Source organism: Grus americana, chromosome 8 (assembly GCF_028858705.1).
Source record: "Grus americana isolate bGruAme1 chromosome 8, bGruAme1.mat, whole genome shotgun sequence".
In the NCBI taxonomy this organism is placed as follows: Eukaryota; Metazoa; Chordata; class Aves; order Gruiformes; family Gruidae; genus Grus; species Grus americana.
In genome coordinates, this window is record NC_072859.1 from 9433699 (window position 1) to 9448222 (window position 14524).

A 14524-nucleotide genomic window follows, 5' to 3' on the forward strand; every position below is an offset into this window, starting at 1 on the left:
CCCACTGCAGCCCAAGAGAGAGCGGAGACTGCACTGGCCTTCTAGTCATTTGCTCAAGTAAAACAGTATTAACAAGCAAAATAACAATTAATAATAAATAAAAGAACCACTTTATTGCCTTCAGTGCTAGGGACACAGAGAACTACACAGGATGAGAGGTGCTCTCCACCACCAGAGCCCGCAGGTGCTGGCTGAGGACACGGTGCTGCAGCTGGCCCCAGCAGCCGCCCTTTCCAACGTGCCAGGCTGGGCGAAGCTCAGCCACCACCGCCAGCTCCCCTCCCCGGCAGCAAACGCCCCCCGCCAGAGCAGCCCAGGGCTCGGGGAAGCTGTGTGCCTCCGGCTGGGGCACTGCCGGGGTTTTTATTTTTGACTATTGTGTGAGCTGGCCCACAGTCAGGTGGGGCCGGGGCCAGGAAAACAGAACTGGTGCAAGGAGCGCAGCCAAACCCCTCGCCGAGCCCGGCTGCTTCCCAGCAGCGCGAGCGCCGAGGGGACGGGGGGCCTGTGCAGCTTGCGCTGACTACGTGGCAAAGGGCAAAGCTTTTCCATAGTGTTGCAAGGCACATACTTCACAGGGGTGTATTGCTCCTCACCCTCCTCCTCGCCTCCCCCGAGCTGTTTGTCTTGCTGCAGGATCAACCTTTATTTCCTAGCAGCCACACACACGCAAATAATAATAACAACAATAATAAAAACCCACATCAGTCAGTCAGCGGTTCAGACAATGAAGGAAAAGCAAGGACGGACTGGCAAACTGAAGCCCATCATCCCCTGTGCTAACTGCAAAGGGGGAAAAAAAAAAAATGTAACATGCTGAAGTCATTACGAAAGGCCAATGCTCTGCTGGTGTCTCGTCCCAGCTGAGCACCACTGAGCACCGTGGGCTGGAGCCCCTCGGCCCAGCTCCGGCCTGGGGCTTGGCTGACAAACTTGGGACCAGTTAACAGAGCTCTGCAGTGGGCTTTGTAACAGCAGCAGTCAACTGCGGCAAGAGCCATGTCTAGTAGCTCAGTGCTCGGGGCAAATGGCATGCTCCCCTGCTGCGTGACGGCTGGCTGTCAGTGCTGGCAAGGCAGAGAAGGGGTGTGAGTGCATACGTGTGCGTGTCTCTGTATGGGTATGTCTGTGTTTTGGGAGGCTAGTGCTGCGGCCGTGTCCCACTGAACTGAAGCAGCTCTTCTGTCCTGACAGGGCCAGTGCTGCTCTGTAGGCTGTTAGCTGTGAAAAGCATTAAATATCACAAAAAAAAAAAAAAAATCAATCCAAACAAAAAAAATGGAGAGGAGAAAAAAAAAAGGAGAAAAAAAACAAACCCAGCAGTACAATCTTGAGAAACGCATGTGCTGCACTGAATCTCCACCCCTGGGCCAAGCCCCAGCCTTTTGCCATGCAGCCGCGTGGGCTGGGAAAGCCAGCAGCAGTGTGAGGGGTGGGTGGGTGTGAACACTGCCTGGGAGGGTGGCCCGGCCCCGTCCCACCCAGGCACCCTGCTCCTGGGGGTCCAACCATGGGACTCCCCCCCGCCCCCAGGTAGGGTGACCCCCGGGAGCAGGGCCACGCTTCATGGCAGTGTGGGTCGTTCTGCTTGTAGTGCTTTGGCTGTAAGTGTGGGGTCCCACCGCCACGCTGGGGGGGGCTGGGGCTGGGCTGCCCCACGGCACCGCTGCAACCTTGGGCAGCAGCCTACTGCCTCCCGGCAAGGGAGGCCGTGTGGGGAAGGAATTTGGGGCAGGTGTGTGGATGTGCATGGGGGTGATGAGGAGCAGGGCTGTCCGGCCAGGCGCAGCACAGTCACTTTGGCAGAGAAGGGATGCTCCTGCTCCTGGGGTGTAGGGCCCGGGCTGCGGTGGCAGGCCCAGTGTGGAGTGCAAGGCTGCGGCTCTCCCTGCACCTGCACCTCAGAGCCGGACACTGCTTCCTCCTGCCACCCTGAGCACAGGCTTCCACAGAGGTGTCTCTGGGCAGGACCCCAACACCTCAGGAGATGGTTTAACAGGGACAAAAAAAAAAAAAAAAAAAAAAAAAAAACCCAACAATAAAACCCCCACCCCACCCAATTTTGGACAGTGCATAAGTAGCAAGGGTGGCCCATGCCCCTCCGGTGCCAGCCCCAGGCACCGGCTGCTGATGCCAACACCAGGACTGTGGCAGCGTGCATCACCTGCACCCCTGGCACTGGGCATCACACGCTGTGTGGATCCCCCAGGTCTGTCCCCAGCCAGGTGCTGGCTGAGCCACATAATCCCTGGGCAGGATGCGGCCATTGGGTAGGGTCAGGCACAGGAATGGGCTGTGTGGGGTCTGCCCTTGCCGTGTCGACGTGACAGGAGCCCCAGGGACCTGCCGGCAAAGGGGCTCGGTCTGGCAGCAGGACCTGCTGCATGCTGGGTGCGCGGGCCATGCTGCTAGCTGCAGGAGCTACCGCAGGGATTTGACAATAGCCCTCAGGGCATGGGGCATCTCGGGGACGGAGGGGGACGCGCTGTAGAAGGTGTCAGTGTGATTTCTGCGCTGCTCTCGGAGGTATGGCGGGACAGATGAACTTTTGATGTGGAGGATCCTGGTGTCCATCACTTCGCAGTCTATCTGCATCATCACCTCATAGTCCTGCCCATTGATCACATTCTCTGCAAAAGTAAGAAATAAAAAAAAAAAAAAAAAAAAGTCACGTTAGCCCTGCAAGCTGCTGACCCAATAGCACCAAAAGCAGAGTTTTCTGGACCTTTTTTTTTTTTTGTCTGGAGCAGGAACTGGAGCAAGGAACTCCCCTCCTTTTTTGCAGCTTCACACATGGATCTCCATCTCACACAGCACAGCCCCAGCCTGCTCGTGACACCTCAAAGGGCCCAGCCCACACATAGCATGTGCAGTCACACCGAGACATGAATGTAAGTCTTGTCTTTTCCCCTTCTTCATCTGCACATAATTACCGATGGAGTTTGCATTGTATAACATTTATTACTGAGCTGTTGTTCTTGAGCCACTGAAGTGTAGAGGTGACTGCAGATAGGGTTCATTTAAGCAAGTTGAATGTTCCACTTTTTCTTTTTATTGGTTTAAGAATACTGTAGCCCTCTTGACACTAAGGATCTAGAGGAATTTCTTCACCAGATTAGTAATAAAAAAAGTTAAAATGCGATCTCTCAAAAGAATTAGCTGTGCCTCATTACTGTGATGACCTGGCTGTCATGGTGACACAGGACAAGACCATTACCCCAAGAGACCTCTGGACATGGGGAGACCCAGGCCAGCACATGGGACCCCAGCACAAGGGCTGCAGAAGCTCCTAGGCTTACAGGCAGAGGCTGTGCACATGGCTAGCATCTGCTGCCTGGATTTAAAGGTGGGAGACTATTCCCTGCATAGACAGTGTGTCCAGGAATGCGAGAGTCAAGATCGGATTTCCAGGCATGACCAATCCTTGCCTTTCAGAGTCAGAAACGCTGACTGCCATCGGCAGGGTTTTCTTTCTGTGCTAAGGAGGATGGAAGATCACCTAATGGAAAGCGTATGGATTGGAGGAATGCAATATACATTACTAATTTTTACTGTTTTCCTGGATTAACTCTGACTCTGGATGACAGCTGACAACCGTGGCCAGACCCTCTTGTACCCCACGCCACCTGTAGAAGCCATTAGATCAAGTATGTCTGGTATAGTAATGAAAAGCAGGAGCAAACCCTTGCTAAGGGGGCTGAGAGCCTGCAAGGGAAATCAAAGCTCCCACCTGCAGAAATGAAATGGAAAAGGCTCCGTATGTGCCACCGAGGCCAGGAGCAGCTGTGCATGTCTCTGTGCTGCTGGGCCAAACACCCTGACTAGCACCTTGTCCCTCCTGGCCTGATAAAGCCCTGCCATAGCTTCGGGTGCTGTGTCCCCAGCTGGGACCCCTTTTGAGCCCATCCCTACAGGTCACCCCTTCTCTCACCCTTTGGATGTGCTCCTGCTTCTCACCCACCAGGCTCAGGACCAGATGGCAGAGGGGGCTGGGCTGGTGGTGCTGCTCAGGACAGGGGCTGCACGGGGCAGCTGGGAGCACAAGGAGAAGCTGGCAGGGGTAAGAGCCTGGCCTTTGGGCTGCAGAGAGCAAACGGGAACAGATCGGCTCCCTGTGACACAGCTAGCTGAAAACACAGCTCCTCAGCTCTCACGGTGCAGAGACAACAGCTTGACAGGACCCCGGCTATGTGAGAAAAAATGTGCTTCAAATCCACAAGTGGCTGAGGTGGGATGGGACGGTGGCCAGGGCCAGGAAAGCCTCTCGGTAAGGCAGCAAGACTTTCCCGCATCTGCCCGCAGCGGCCAGCACAGCGGGCTGTCATTAGGTTCCCTGGCATTGCCCGCCACGGAGGAGAACAGCAACCCCTGCGAGCAGCCCATGCGAGGGAGGGAGCTGCACTGCGTGGGTGGCAGCAGGGAGCATGGGAACCAGATCAGCCCAGCTCAGCCAGCCGGGATCTGGCTTCTCCCAGCGCTGACACAGGTTTCCCCGGCGACTAAGTGGACCACAATTAAGTAAGCCATGGCTCTCTACCCTGTGCAAGAGGTGCTGTGTCTTCTGAGGCTACCACAGCTGAGATAGATAGCTGGGAGGAATCACGCTCACAAGGAGCCTCTCTGGCTAGCAGGCACGGAGGGGACTCACACACCCAACTCAGACATTTGCAAAGTGCCTGAATCCTGCCCTGTGCGTGTGAATTAGCACAGGAGTGACACTCAGGTTTCAAGACAGGTATTTGATTCTTTCCTCTTTTGGGCTGAAGGCACTGTCGATGAAAAACTGCTGCAGGAAGCCTCTGCAAAGGGTCTCGTCTCACAGGGATGACGACGGTAGCGGGAATGGCTCAATTGCCACTACAGACATTTCCAGCAGCCTTTCTCATTTCCGTTAGCACCAAAATGATGTAGAAGAGGAGGTGGGATTTTCTGCAGAGACAGCGGTGGCTGCTCAGCAATGCTGCTGGGTGCCTGGACCAGCTGTGTTCAAAGGAGCAGTGTGAAAGCTGTGCCAGTCCCAGGGCGCCTGGCCACCATCGGAGAGCCCGGCCCGGCCCACCCCTGCCCAGAGGGTGGAGGTGACGCTCTCAGCACAATAACAGGCAACCATGACCCGAATGCAGCCGGTGCAGCCCGATGTTTGGAAAGACTAGCTCACTGTCAAAGAGGCAGGCATTGCAAAAGTGATTCCACATGGTTCAGTCCCGAGCTCGATGCCATTAAACTGTTTCATGATCTGGATAAGGAATAGAGAGCATACTTGTAAGATTTCTGGAAGATGCTAAACTGGAGAGATTTCAACCACCTTGGAGTATTGGATTAGACTGTAGTTTCAATAAAAGAAAGAAGCTGTCCAAAACCTTCAGGATGCATTTCAACCAAGGCCAGAGCAAAGTACAACGCTCAGGAGAACTGGAAAACAAGAGTACAAAATGGGGCCCAGCAGAAGACGTGCAGAAAAAGCTTGAGGACTGCAGAGGATCGCTGTGCATAAGCCAAAAGCATGATCAGGTCGATTTCAAGAGAAACAGATTTCTCTTTGACCATGTTCCTACCACTAATGAAATATAAGCCCTGGATGAAGTTACCTCAGGAGACCAGAGGATCTCTACGACTGGCAGTCTTTAAGGAAGGGCTGGATGATCGCCTGTCAGACAAACCCCAGGGTACCTGACCCTCCCTCCGCACAGGCACAGGGACTCCCAGTCACTCTGGTCCCTCTAGCCCTGCCCTTCTGTGAGCTGCAGGTGCCTATTCATGACTGCAACCCATCATTACAGAGCCCAGGTCCACAAAGAAGCCAACATATGTCAACTGAGCTGTGATGACTGTCCATCTGCTCTTTGCTCGTGACAAAGACAAGGTAGTGCAACCTGGGTGAAGCCCTTTCAGTGAGATCTGCCACAGGGTAGGGAGGCACACCAGCTGGCGCCCACGGCTCAGACAGCAGAGAGAACACTGCTGTGCCATGTGTCCTTGACGGTCAGTTTAAATCCAATGGCTGTGTAGTTCAGCTGTGCTGTTCCTAACCCCTTATCAGCAAGTGGACAATACCTGGAGTAGAGCTTGGGTTCTCCAGGGGACCCTGTGGTCTGACCTCATCTACAGAACAAGTCCACAATTTTGCCTTGTGATTCCTGCATCAGATCTTTTAAAAATAGCCTGGTCAGGCTTTCTTTCCTTCCCCTTCCATGGGGCTGTCCAGCAGTACCAACATCTGGGAGACACCAATGGAGCACGAGGTGGGTTTTCTAGAGACCATGATGAGCGTTGAGCTTGGCAGTCGAGTGTGGCTGATCCCTGGAGGGCTCAGTGCACACAACCAGCCGTGTCCTGCACTGCCTCAGGACCCATCACACCTCACAGCCCTCTGCAGGGAGGCGGACATGGGCAGAGGTGTCTGTGAAGGCAGGACTGGCAGCCCAAAGTTGCTGCTGTTGCTCATTTGTTGGCTGGAAGGTCAGTGCTGCCAACCTGTGTTACACCGGGCTGCTTAATAGCCCAGAGCAACACTGACACTGAATTATTTCTAAAGTTTATTGTGTTGAATTACCTATGACTGATGTTTTGTGGGATTACATAAGTGAAAACACAGGAACGGATCTCCTGTAGAGGTGTCTGGATTTATAAATAGATTTATTGCTCCTCTTTGAAGTGCAGAACATACAGCCATTCATACGGCCTCAGGCTTAAGAAGCTATCCTTCCCAGGCCAAAAGGCTGTGTTGCACTTAATTATTTGTTAAGCATATGATAGACTATTTCACATTAACAGCAAAGGTAATTGTGCAATTGTGCCAAGCGTGGCTGTTCTCTGACTGCACCTTCTCAAAGAGGCTCGCTGGCTCTCGCAGTCTGTACCAAACTCCCAGCACGAACTTGGTCTAGGAAACAGAAATCTAATTCTCCAGCGCTGCTGTCTATGGTTTATGGCAGCTCCTCTTAAAAACAAACATGTTGCAAGACCCAGCTGATGAAAGCTGAAGTCAGCAGTCCAAACCAAAAACGTTTAGCAAATAAGGCTGAGGGTAATAACTACTGTTACAAATTACCAAAGATGACGGAAGATTGCCTTCATATTTGAAGTACTAGATTTTCAAAACTGTCTTGTTAGAAAGACCATAAACCCAAAGTCTCCCTTCTCCCCTTAGTAGTACCGACATGTATCAATCAGTTCAATGTTCAAATGTCCGTCTTTGAGATCAAGCATCTACTTCTATGAGAGATGCTGTTTTAGAGACAGGCAGAAGACAGGCAGAGGGCTTGAGAGGCAGGCAATGGAAACCCAGCGCCTGTTCTGCAGTAAGTCAGAGCAAGTGGCGACGTGAATCATCTCTCTAGACTCAAACTCTATACATGTCAGTGGGCTGTTCGGCCCTATGGACGCAGTCATAGGACAGGAACAAGTTATTCTGGTCATTTACCCTTTCCCACTTACATGCGCCCTCCCCACAAAGCTTTGCTGCAGGAAAATGCTTGCCTTGAAAACTGCACAATTTGCAGAGCGGCTGCAACAGAGCTCCCCTGAAATACCACCTGACCTCGTCAAGGGTTTCAAGGCTGTAACCAACCACCATGGAAGAGCTTTGCAGCTGTCTGGACATATTCTCATGCCTTAGGGACACCGATAGAGCCTTGTTCTACCAAATCAACTGCAAATTTTGCCGTACCCCTGGCAGTCCCACAGTGGACTACCCAAAAAATACTCTGTGAGACCAATACTGTATAATTCAGGGCCTGGGCCATTGATTTGACATCCCCCAATCCCAAGACCCTTCTCTAAGTTCCCAACTGCCTTTGCAGTAGATAAACTATTTACCTACTGGCTGGTTTCCTAGTAGGTGACTTGTAAAAGTGGTCAGAACCTGCCCGGCTCTGCTCTCACACTGCGCTCACTGCATATACAGTTAAGCTAGTGTCGGCCACATAGATCTGGACTACATGTCCTCGCTTCTGCTGGTAAGACACAGGGAGGGAAATCACTTGTCCCATCTTTGCTTTAGCTACCTGTCTTTGTCAGTAAGGCTAGAGAATTATCTCTTCCTCACTGACAACAGCAAAGAGTGAATTTGTTATCCATGAAACCAGTTTAGGTCATCTCAAAGTTAGGTGTCAGGGAATTATCTCTGTGTAAAGTGATACCAAACCACCAAGTCTTTTAAAAATGTCTTTGCTGAACAGCTACTCACACCCTTTATACTTTCCATGTTTCCTTCTAATGAGAAAGCTTGCTTCACCACACCAGATTCCAAAAAGAGTCAGTGTTGGTGCTAATTTACACTTGGAACCCCTTCTGCAGCCCCATCTACCATACCGGCAGAACCTAGGCAGCTTTCAAAGAGCCACCGGATGAGTTCCAGTACCCGGGTGCTTTGTGTGAGCTGTGCCAAGCTGATGATGCTAAAGTTTGATTTAAATAATGATTTAGCACCAAACTACCCAAACAATTTATAGTGCAACCTGCCCTGGCCCAAAACAGAGCTTACGTCTAGGGCACCACAGAGTTCAGAAAGCAAGAGCTTCAGAAGAAGAGGGCACCAGCCGTGCATAGCTCCGGGGCTGGGCTGTTGAAGGGCTGCAGCTGTCCCCAGACATAATTCAGGGAGCTTGCTCTGCGCTGTCACTTCTGCAATCTTCCACCTCATCACCACTGAGCAGCCCGGCCTGTCCTACCGGGCACATCTGGACAATGTTTCCATCTGAAGGGTTGGTATACACTACCAAATAAGTATATAAATGAAGCGGTGTTACTGTAACAGCTACAAAGACTAAAAATACACTCAATGCAGCAACGCAGCAGGGTTGCTAAAACATTTACAGATTTGCTTGTTAGATAGGATTATTTGAGGCAAGGGAGAAAGTTATATTGTGACCCAAGTAACTTATCTTTTTGAAAGCAAAATCCTGCTTGGAACTATTTCCAAACAAAGCAGTTGCAATGGTCTCACCTCTGTGGACTTGGCTGTGCTCAGTCCTTGACATAGGTTAAGTGAGATCCTGGGCATTTCAGTTCTCCAGGTCTCCTAGCACGTCTCAAACAGAGAGCCAGGCTGCTGGGTCTACGCGTGTGCAGGAACAGGGGCCGTGGTCAGAAACACCGGAGTGACACAACCAAAGGAGCATTCCCTACGTGCTCTCCTGGGACAAGCCCTCCAGCCCTCGTTCTTGAAAGAAGCCCCTACCGGAATGCCTTTTTAGGCTACTCTATGCATTTCTGGCCTAAGTGGGTACGCCTGGATTTGCAGGCTGTGGGGGGAGTTCGTTTATCCTTTTCGTGCCTCCCGAGCAGGCATGGGATGGCTCTGCCTGACAGAGTTGCCCTCTCCAGCCTCTGCCCTTCACTCCCAAGAGAGCTTTCTGCGCAGCAGAACTGCTTTGCCCCCTGTCTTTGCTTTCTCTTTTTTTTCTTCCCCCTTGTCACTAGCACTGCATTTTCCCCCACCAAATTTCACCTGCTGAACAGAATTTCCCCCCTTCCCAAGATCCTGCAGCCTGTGTCTGGAGATGCAGGGGCAGTGACCCCGCGTAGACCTGGCAACATCCCCTTCACTGCAAAACGCGACCGTCTGTTGCCACCTTTCATTTACACCTTTTAGGGAGATACCAAACCACAAGTGAGCCCTTGCCTCACAAAAACTTGCTTTCTTTCAGCAGTTTCTGAAGAACTACTATTTTCCAAGTTTTTTTGAACACTCAGGTATGTTGTTGTGCTGGAGAGACCACCCTTATCCTCACACTCGCTATCCCGCTGAGGCCCGTGACGGAGCGCTAAGGTAGGACTTCCCTCTGCAGAAGCTGTGCTAACTCTTCCCAGTCTATCACACGTCCCCAGGCACGCTCAACTCCCACAGATTCAGCCAGCTTGTGCAAAAGTGAGGCTTGATTTTATACAGTTCCTGAGGCCATCTTTTAAATGTTTGCCTCCTTTGTCACTCGTCATTCTCCTGACAATTATATAGCGTCAGTAGTTAACACCAGCACAAAACCTTTTTTGCTCTTTCCTTCAACAGTGCTGACTTCAACTTTAAGTGCTCTTTCACACCTTGGTCCTCTACAGGCACTAGAGATTCCCTGGCAGGCATCCTCTGAAAAATGTTTTTATTATTTTTTTTATGCCTCAGGCACACTGTTCCTCAATATATTTTTCTGGCTTGACTTCTTATGGTTTGACATTTAGTCTGCCAGAAATCGTGCTCTTTTTTCTATTCCCTCATTTGGCTACAATGTCTATTGTTTAAAAGATATCCTCTTACTTCTATGAATCTACTTTAATGTGTTACTTATGCCTGTTGGATTTTTTAGGGTCTTTTTAAAGACTATTGCACTGAGCTTTTAATCTTTAATCAATCTTCATACCATTTGCCAGCATTTTACCCTATTGGTTTTTCTTTTAATGTTTTCCTATTTTTATTTAGCCTTTGCCTTTGAACTGTAGTACGTACTTCACCATTTCAATTTGTAGGCACTTACTGGCAAAATTAACTATTTGACTTCATTTTTTTTTCAAGAGGCAGCATCACTTTTTCACTGACCCGCACCTTCTCTATCACCCAATATCATTTGTATCCCACTGTTAGCATCTCACTGATTTAAGGGTGAAGGCTGGTGTGAGCCTGTATTCACTTACAGTTGAAATGTCTTTATAGGTTGGATGGTATCCAAAGAGTGAGCTGAATTTTCCACCTGTCTCACTTGGATACATAAAATTACCTCATTTATTTAGATACTGTGATCAGCTCTTGCTCATAGAAGAGTATTTTTAACACCATCTCTGTGAAGCTTCTGTCTTCACGTGAGTGTCTCTGATTCAATGCATTTGCCAGTTAATGAAAAAAAAAAATCACACACGCATGCTGCAGACTGCCTATCTCAAGACAGCGCACTAATAAAAGTGAGACGTCTGTTTCAAAGATTTCTGTTTCCCACCTACAGCAACAGGAGATTTACGGCTTTAATGCATGAATCCTGCTCTGAAATGGAGGTACCTCCTTTCTCATGGTGAAGGGCAGCTCGGGCTGGCAATCATTTCTTTATCCACATTCACCCAGAAGGCATTTGTGCTGTACAGGGATATACCACGGTCTCTTCATCTGGGGCTACTACAGAATAAGACAGGATGGTCTTGGGGTTGAATGCTTTACAATGAAGTGGTGGGGTAGATGATTTAAGATGAAATAGTGGATGACCAAAAGTGTTCTTCAGATGCTCAGAGTGTATTTTTCAAATGCTTTCCTACAGCAACCCTGCTACAAAGGACCAAGCCCAGAGCATGCCCAGGAAGCACCACAATAAGGTGGACTGTGTGAAGAGGGTGAGGAAAGCAGCCGCGTGGAGGACAGACCTAAGATACAAGAAGGCGGCAAAGGCCTCCCGGCCACGCTGGCAGCGGTCTCCTTAAAGACTGCAATCCTTACACTGAAAAAGACTGCCTTGGACTGCTGTCTTCTTACTAATCTCTAGGTTTAGTCCAGTGATGTTCTGAAGACAGAACTCGTAAATGTGAACCTCTTCCACCAGCTCTGTTGCAGGTTTTAATTTTTTTTACAGGGTGAGCTCATTATGGATAATTATGTTTCAGATCACTGCAGAAATAAAGAGTTGGCCTGTGTATCATAAACATAAAACCGTGTTTGCCACCTATAATTTAACACTAAGAGGAATTATGTAATCTTGAATTTACAACACTTGAAAACGTATTAAGGCAGATCAGCTGGGCTCAAGGCTAGAATTACGATGTGCTGCACAAACACAGTTCAATGCAGCCGAGAAGGTAAGGGTAATCTCGCAGATCGGGATGAAAATTTTCTCTTTGCTTTGCAGCGCAGCTCTTGGCACAGTGCTCTCTGTGAAGCTTGGTGGGAGAGCGTACCTACATGGCAGTATCAGCACCCAGGGTGAACGAACATCTAGAAGATAGGGTCTCTGCAGCAAGACGCATACATGTTCAGTTCTAAAGCGAATTTGGCTCCTTCTGCCATACTGGCATCCACACTGGCAGCTAGTGTCATGGTTTCTTTTTTCTTCTACTTTGTGAGTTTTATAGAAGTGTGTCTTTTATATGGAAAAAACAATCTGGTGTCATAACTCGACATTGGCGTCGGAAATACTAAGTATGAAGTCCAATTAATTTATGACTCATTCTCTACCCCCTTCATGAACAGCGTGTTCCCAAGAAAATGCCATCTGTAGCATTTATCCTGTCTATCCAGGGAAGACCAGTCACGCTGGGGCTTGGCCTGCTCTATCGCACAAAACCCAAGAGATACTCTTTTTTCTATTAACGAAGGGGCAAAAAGGCACAGAAGATCCTCTGAAATCATCTTCCTGTTCTTTTTGAATACATAAAAATAGGTTACTCATTTAGCAATTTAGGTAAACAGCTCGTTATGAAAAGTCACTGGGGAATAAGCCTTTATGATTTCATTTCTTGATCGTTTCCTGTCTAACTAAACAAACATGAACTCAAGTGACACAGATTCCATTACTTTTGTGCACAGATTCTTGAATGATTTCTTTCATATTTTTTTGAATAATTTAATCTTCTCCTTCCTGTCAAAGACAACATATATCAACAGACAATGGCTGGGGAGAGCAAAGTCTCTCAAAGACAACAAAATCCGTTGAAAACTTCTATTTAAGGTTGAATCTAGGCAACAATCATTTCTGATGTTCAAAGAAATGTAGGGAAGTTTTGGGGGGGTATTCTGTTTTGATAAACTGCAGTTTACATCACTTTGAAAAGAGAACACGAGTGAGAATAGCAGCATCTTACAATATGACTAAAATCTGTCGTTGAAATTCCTTGGTAAAATATGTTCTGCCCTGATTTCAATCCTGACTTCTATTGCACAGCTCTGCATGAGCACGAGAGCTTTAGTACATCTGTGACATTAACAAACCATCTTAATTACAGCAGAACCACAGTAACCTGACACGGTGCTTGTCCATGAGTGCACACAGGAGACAGCAGACTCTCCCCCTTTCTCAGTCCAGGCTCAGTAATCGGCTGTTGCAGTGAGGTCTAACTGAGAGCTCATGGCTCCGATTCCTCCCTAGTCAGGCTTCACCAAACTACTTTTATTCCTCAGCTGGCAGCTCAAGAAACAGAAGGGTGGCATTTTCAAAATAGCCTGTAGACTTACAGCACGGAGACATTCTCAGACATCTTCTCCTACATCCTGGTTTAGAGGTCTTGATGCTTTGAAGGATTGTCAGTGACCTTCTTAAAAAACCTTAGCAGCCACCCTTCTTGCATCTCACAGGTTCTAATCCTACATACACAACTTTCAGAGCCTTCTGTTCATACACTACAGCTTGTAAGACTGTGCTGAGTTCTCAGCACTTCCTGCTAAATCCAGGTATAAAAGCAGAAACAATGAGGGAAGTATCTCCACAGATAATGCTTGTGTAGCCAAGAGAGATGTCCTCTGTACCTAGCAGAGTGGCATAATCTTCTCAGTCTGGGGCCAAGGACAGCAGCTGTGAGAGGGAGCCACATGGACTAAGACTTGGCTTCTAAGCACGAAGAGAAGAATGAACCAACATCAGCTAGAGATATCTGGGGTCATCAGCCTCCTGGAAACCATTCTGAAGCTATTCAAAGTAAGAGAGAAGGCTACCCAAAATGTTAAGCAGCAAGCTTCAAGGAAGTCAGCTGCCATTAAATGGTACATACTGTTTTAGACCATCCTCATTCAATGACTGACTGGGAATTCTGCTTCTTGCTCCGAAAGACAGAAATGGCATCTTTTGTTTGCTTGACCTTGAAAGGCAGAGGAAGTTGGAGACTTTGTTTATTCAACCCCAAGACATGGGAACTTACAGAACATTGTCACTTGCCAAAGAGCTTTTGTTTTTATTTTCCTTCTCAGCCTGTGTGGGTTCTGTTTGCCTTATGGATTTTTCACAGACAGTTTGCTACCAGCCTTGGACATCTGCGAGTGGCTTGCACATGGCTCTCAGTTGAAAGAAGGTTCTTTGTAGCTGCATGCAAATAATCATGCTACGTGATCGCAGAAATTGCTCCAGTTTTGATCAAAAAGCTTTACCACTAGATTTGTTATTGACCTTTTTAATTAGAATGTGTATTATTTCAGAGCACTTTTGAAGTCTGTTACATTAGTATGATGATGGATGCTAGGAAGAAAGGCTGAGGGAAGTGGTTGCGATCAGAAGCTGGCCAACACAACATAGCACATGGACTTTGCAAAACTCACAATCCCGTTCACAGTAAATTTCTGCCTTTAGGAGACTATTTTGCTGCTGTGTTTCATGACAAAAAGCAACCCTTAAGAGAACAGGGCTCCTTAAGAACCCAGAAGCATACAAGTTATAGAGGGTCAGACACACAAACTGCTTTCTCAAAGGCAGCCGGAAGACAAGGCCCATTGTGTGACATAAGACTAAGGACCTATCCAGAATATTTGTAAAAAATTCAAAATTCTCTTTGCCTTGGCTGCTAATTCCTAGAAAATAAGCCTCGGGCCTCACCAGGGGCTTTCCCATCAGGTCTGTCACTTTTGCTT

General features: G+C 48.6%; 1 protein-coding gene across 2 annotated transcripts in view; it reads right to left on the reverse strand.

The window, feature by feature from the left end:
* Positions 1-93: 93 nt before the first annotated feature.
* The window catches only part of ATF6 (activating transcription factor 6), a 79998-nt gene continuing 65567 nt past the window's right edge, over positions 94-14524 (reverse strand). For both annotated transcript variants that reach the window (XM_054833450.1, XM_054833449.1), the window contains exon 16: positions 94-2630. In XM_054833450.1, coding sequence (XP_054689425.1) covers positions 2422-2630 — 209 coding nt within the window. In that variant the 3' untranslated portion in view covers positions 94-2421. The remainder of the gene's footprint in view (positions 2631-14524) is intronic.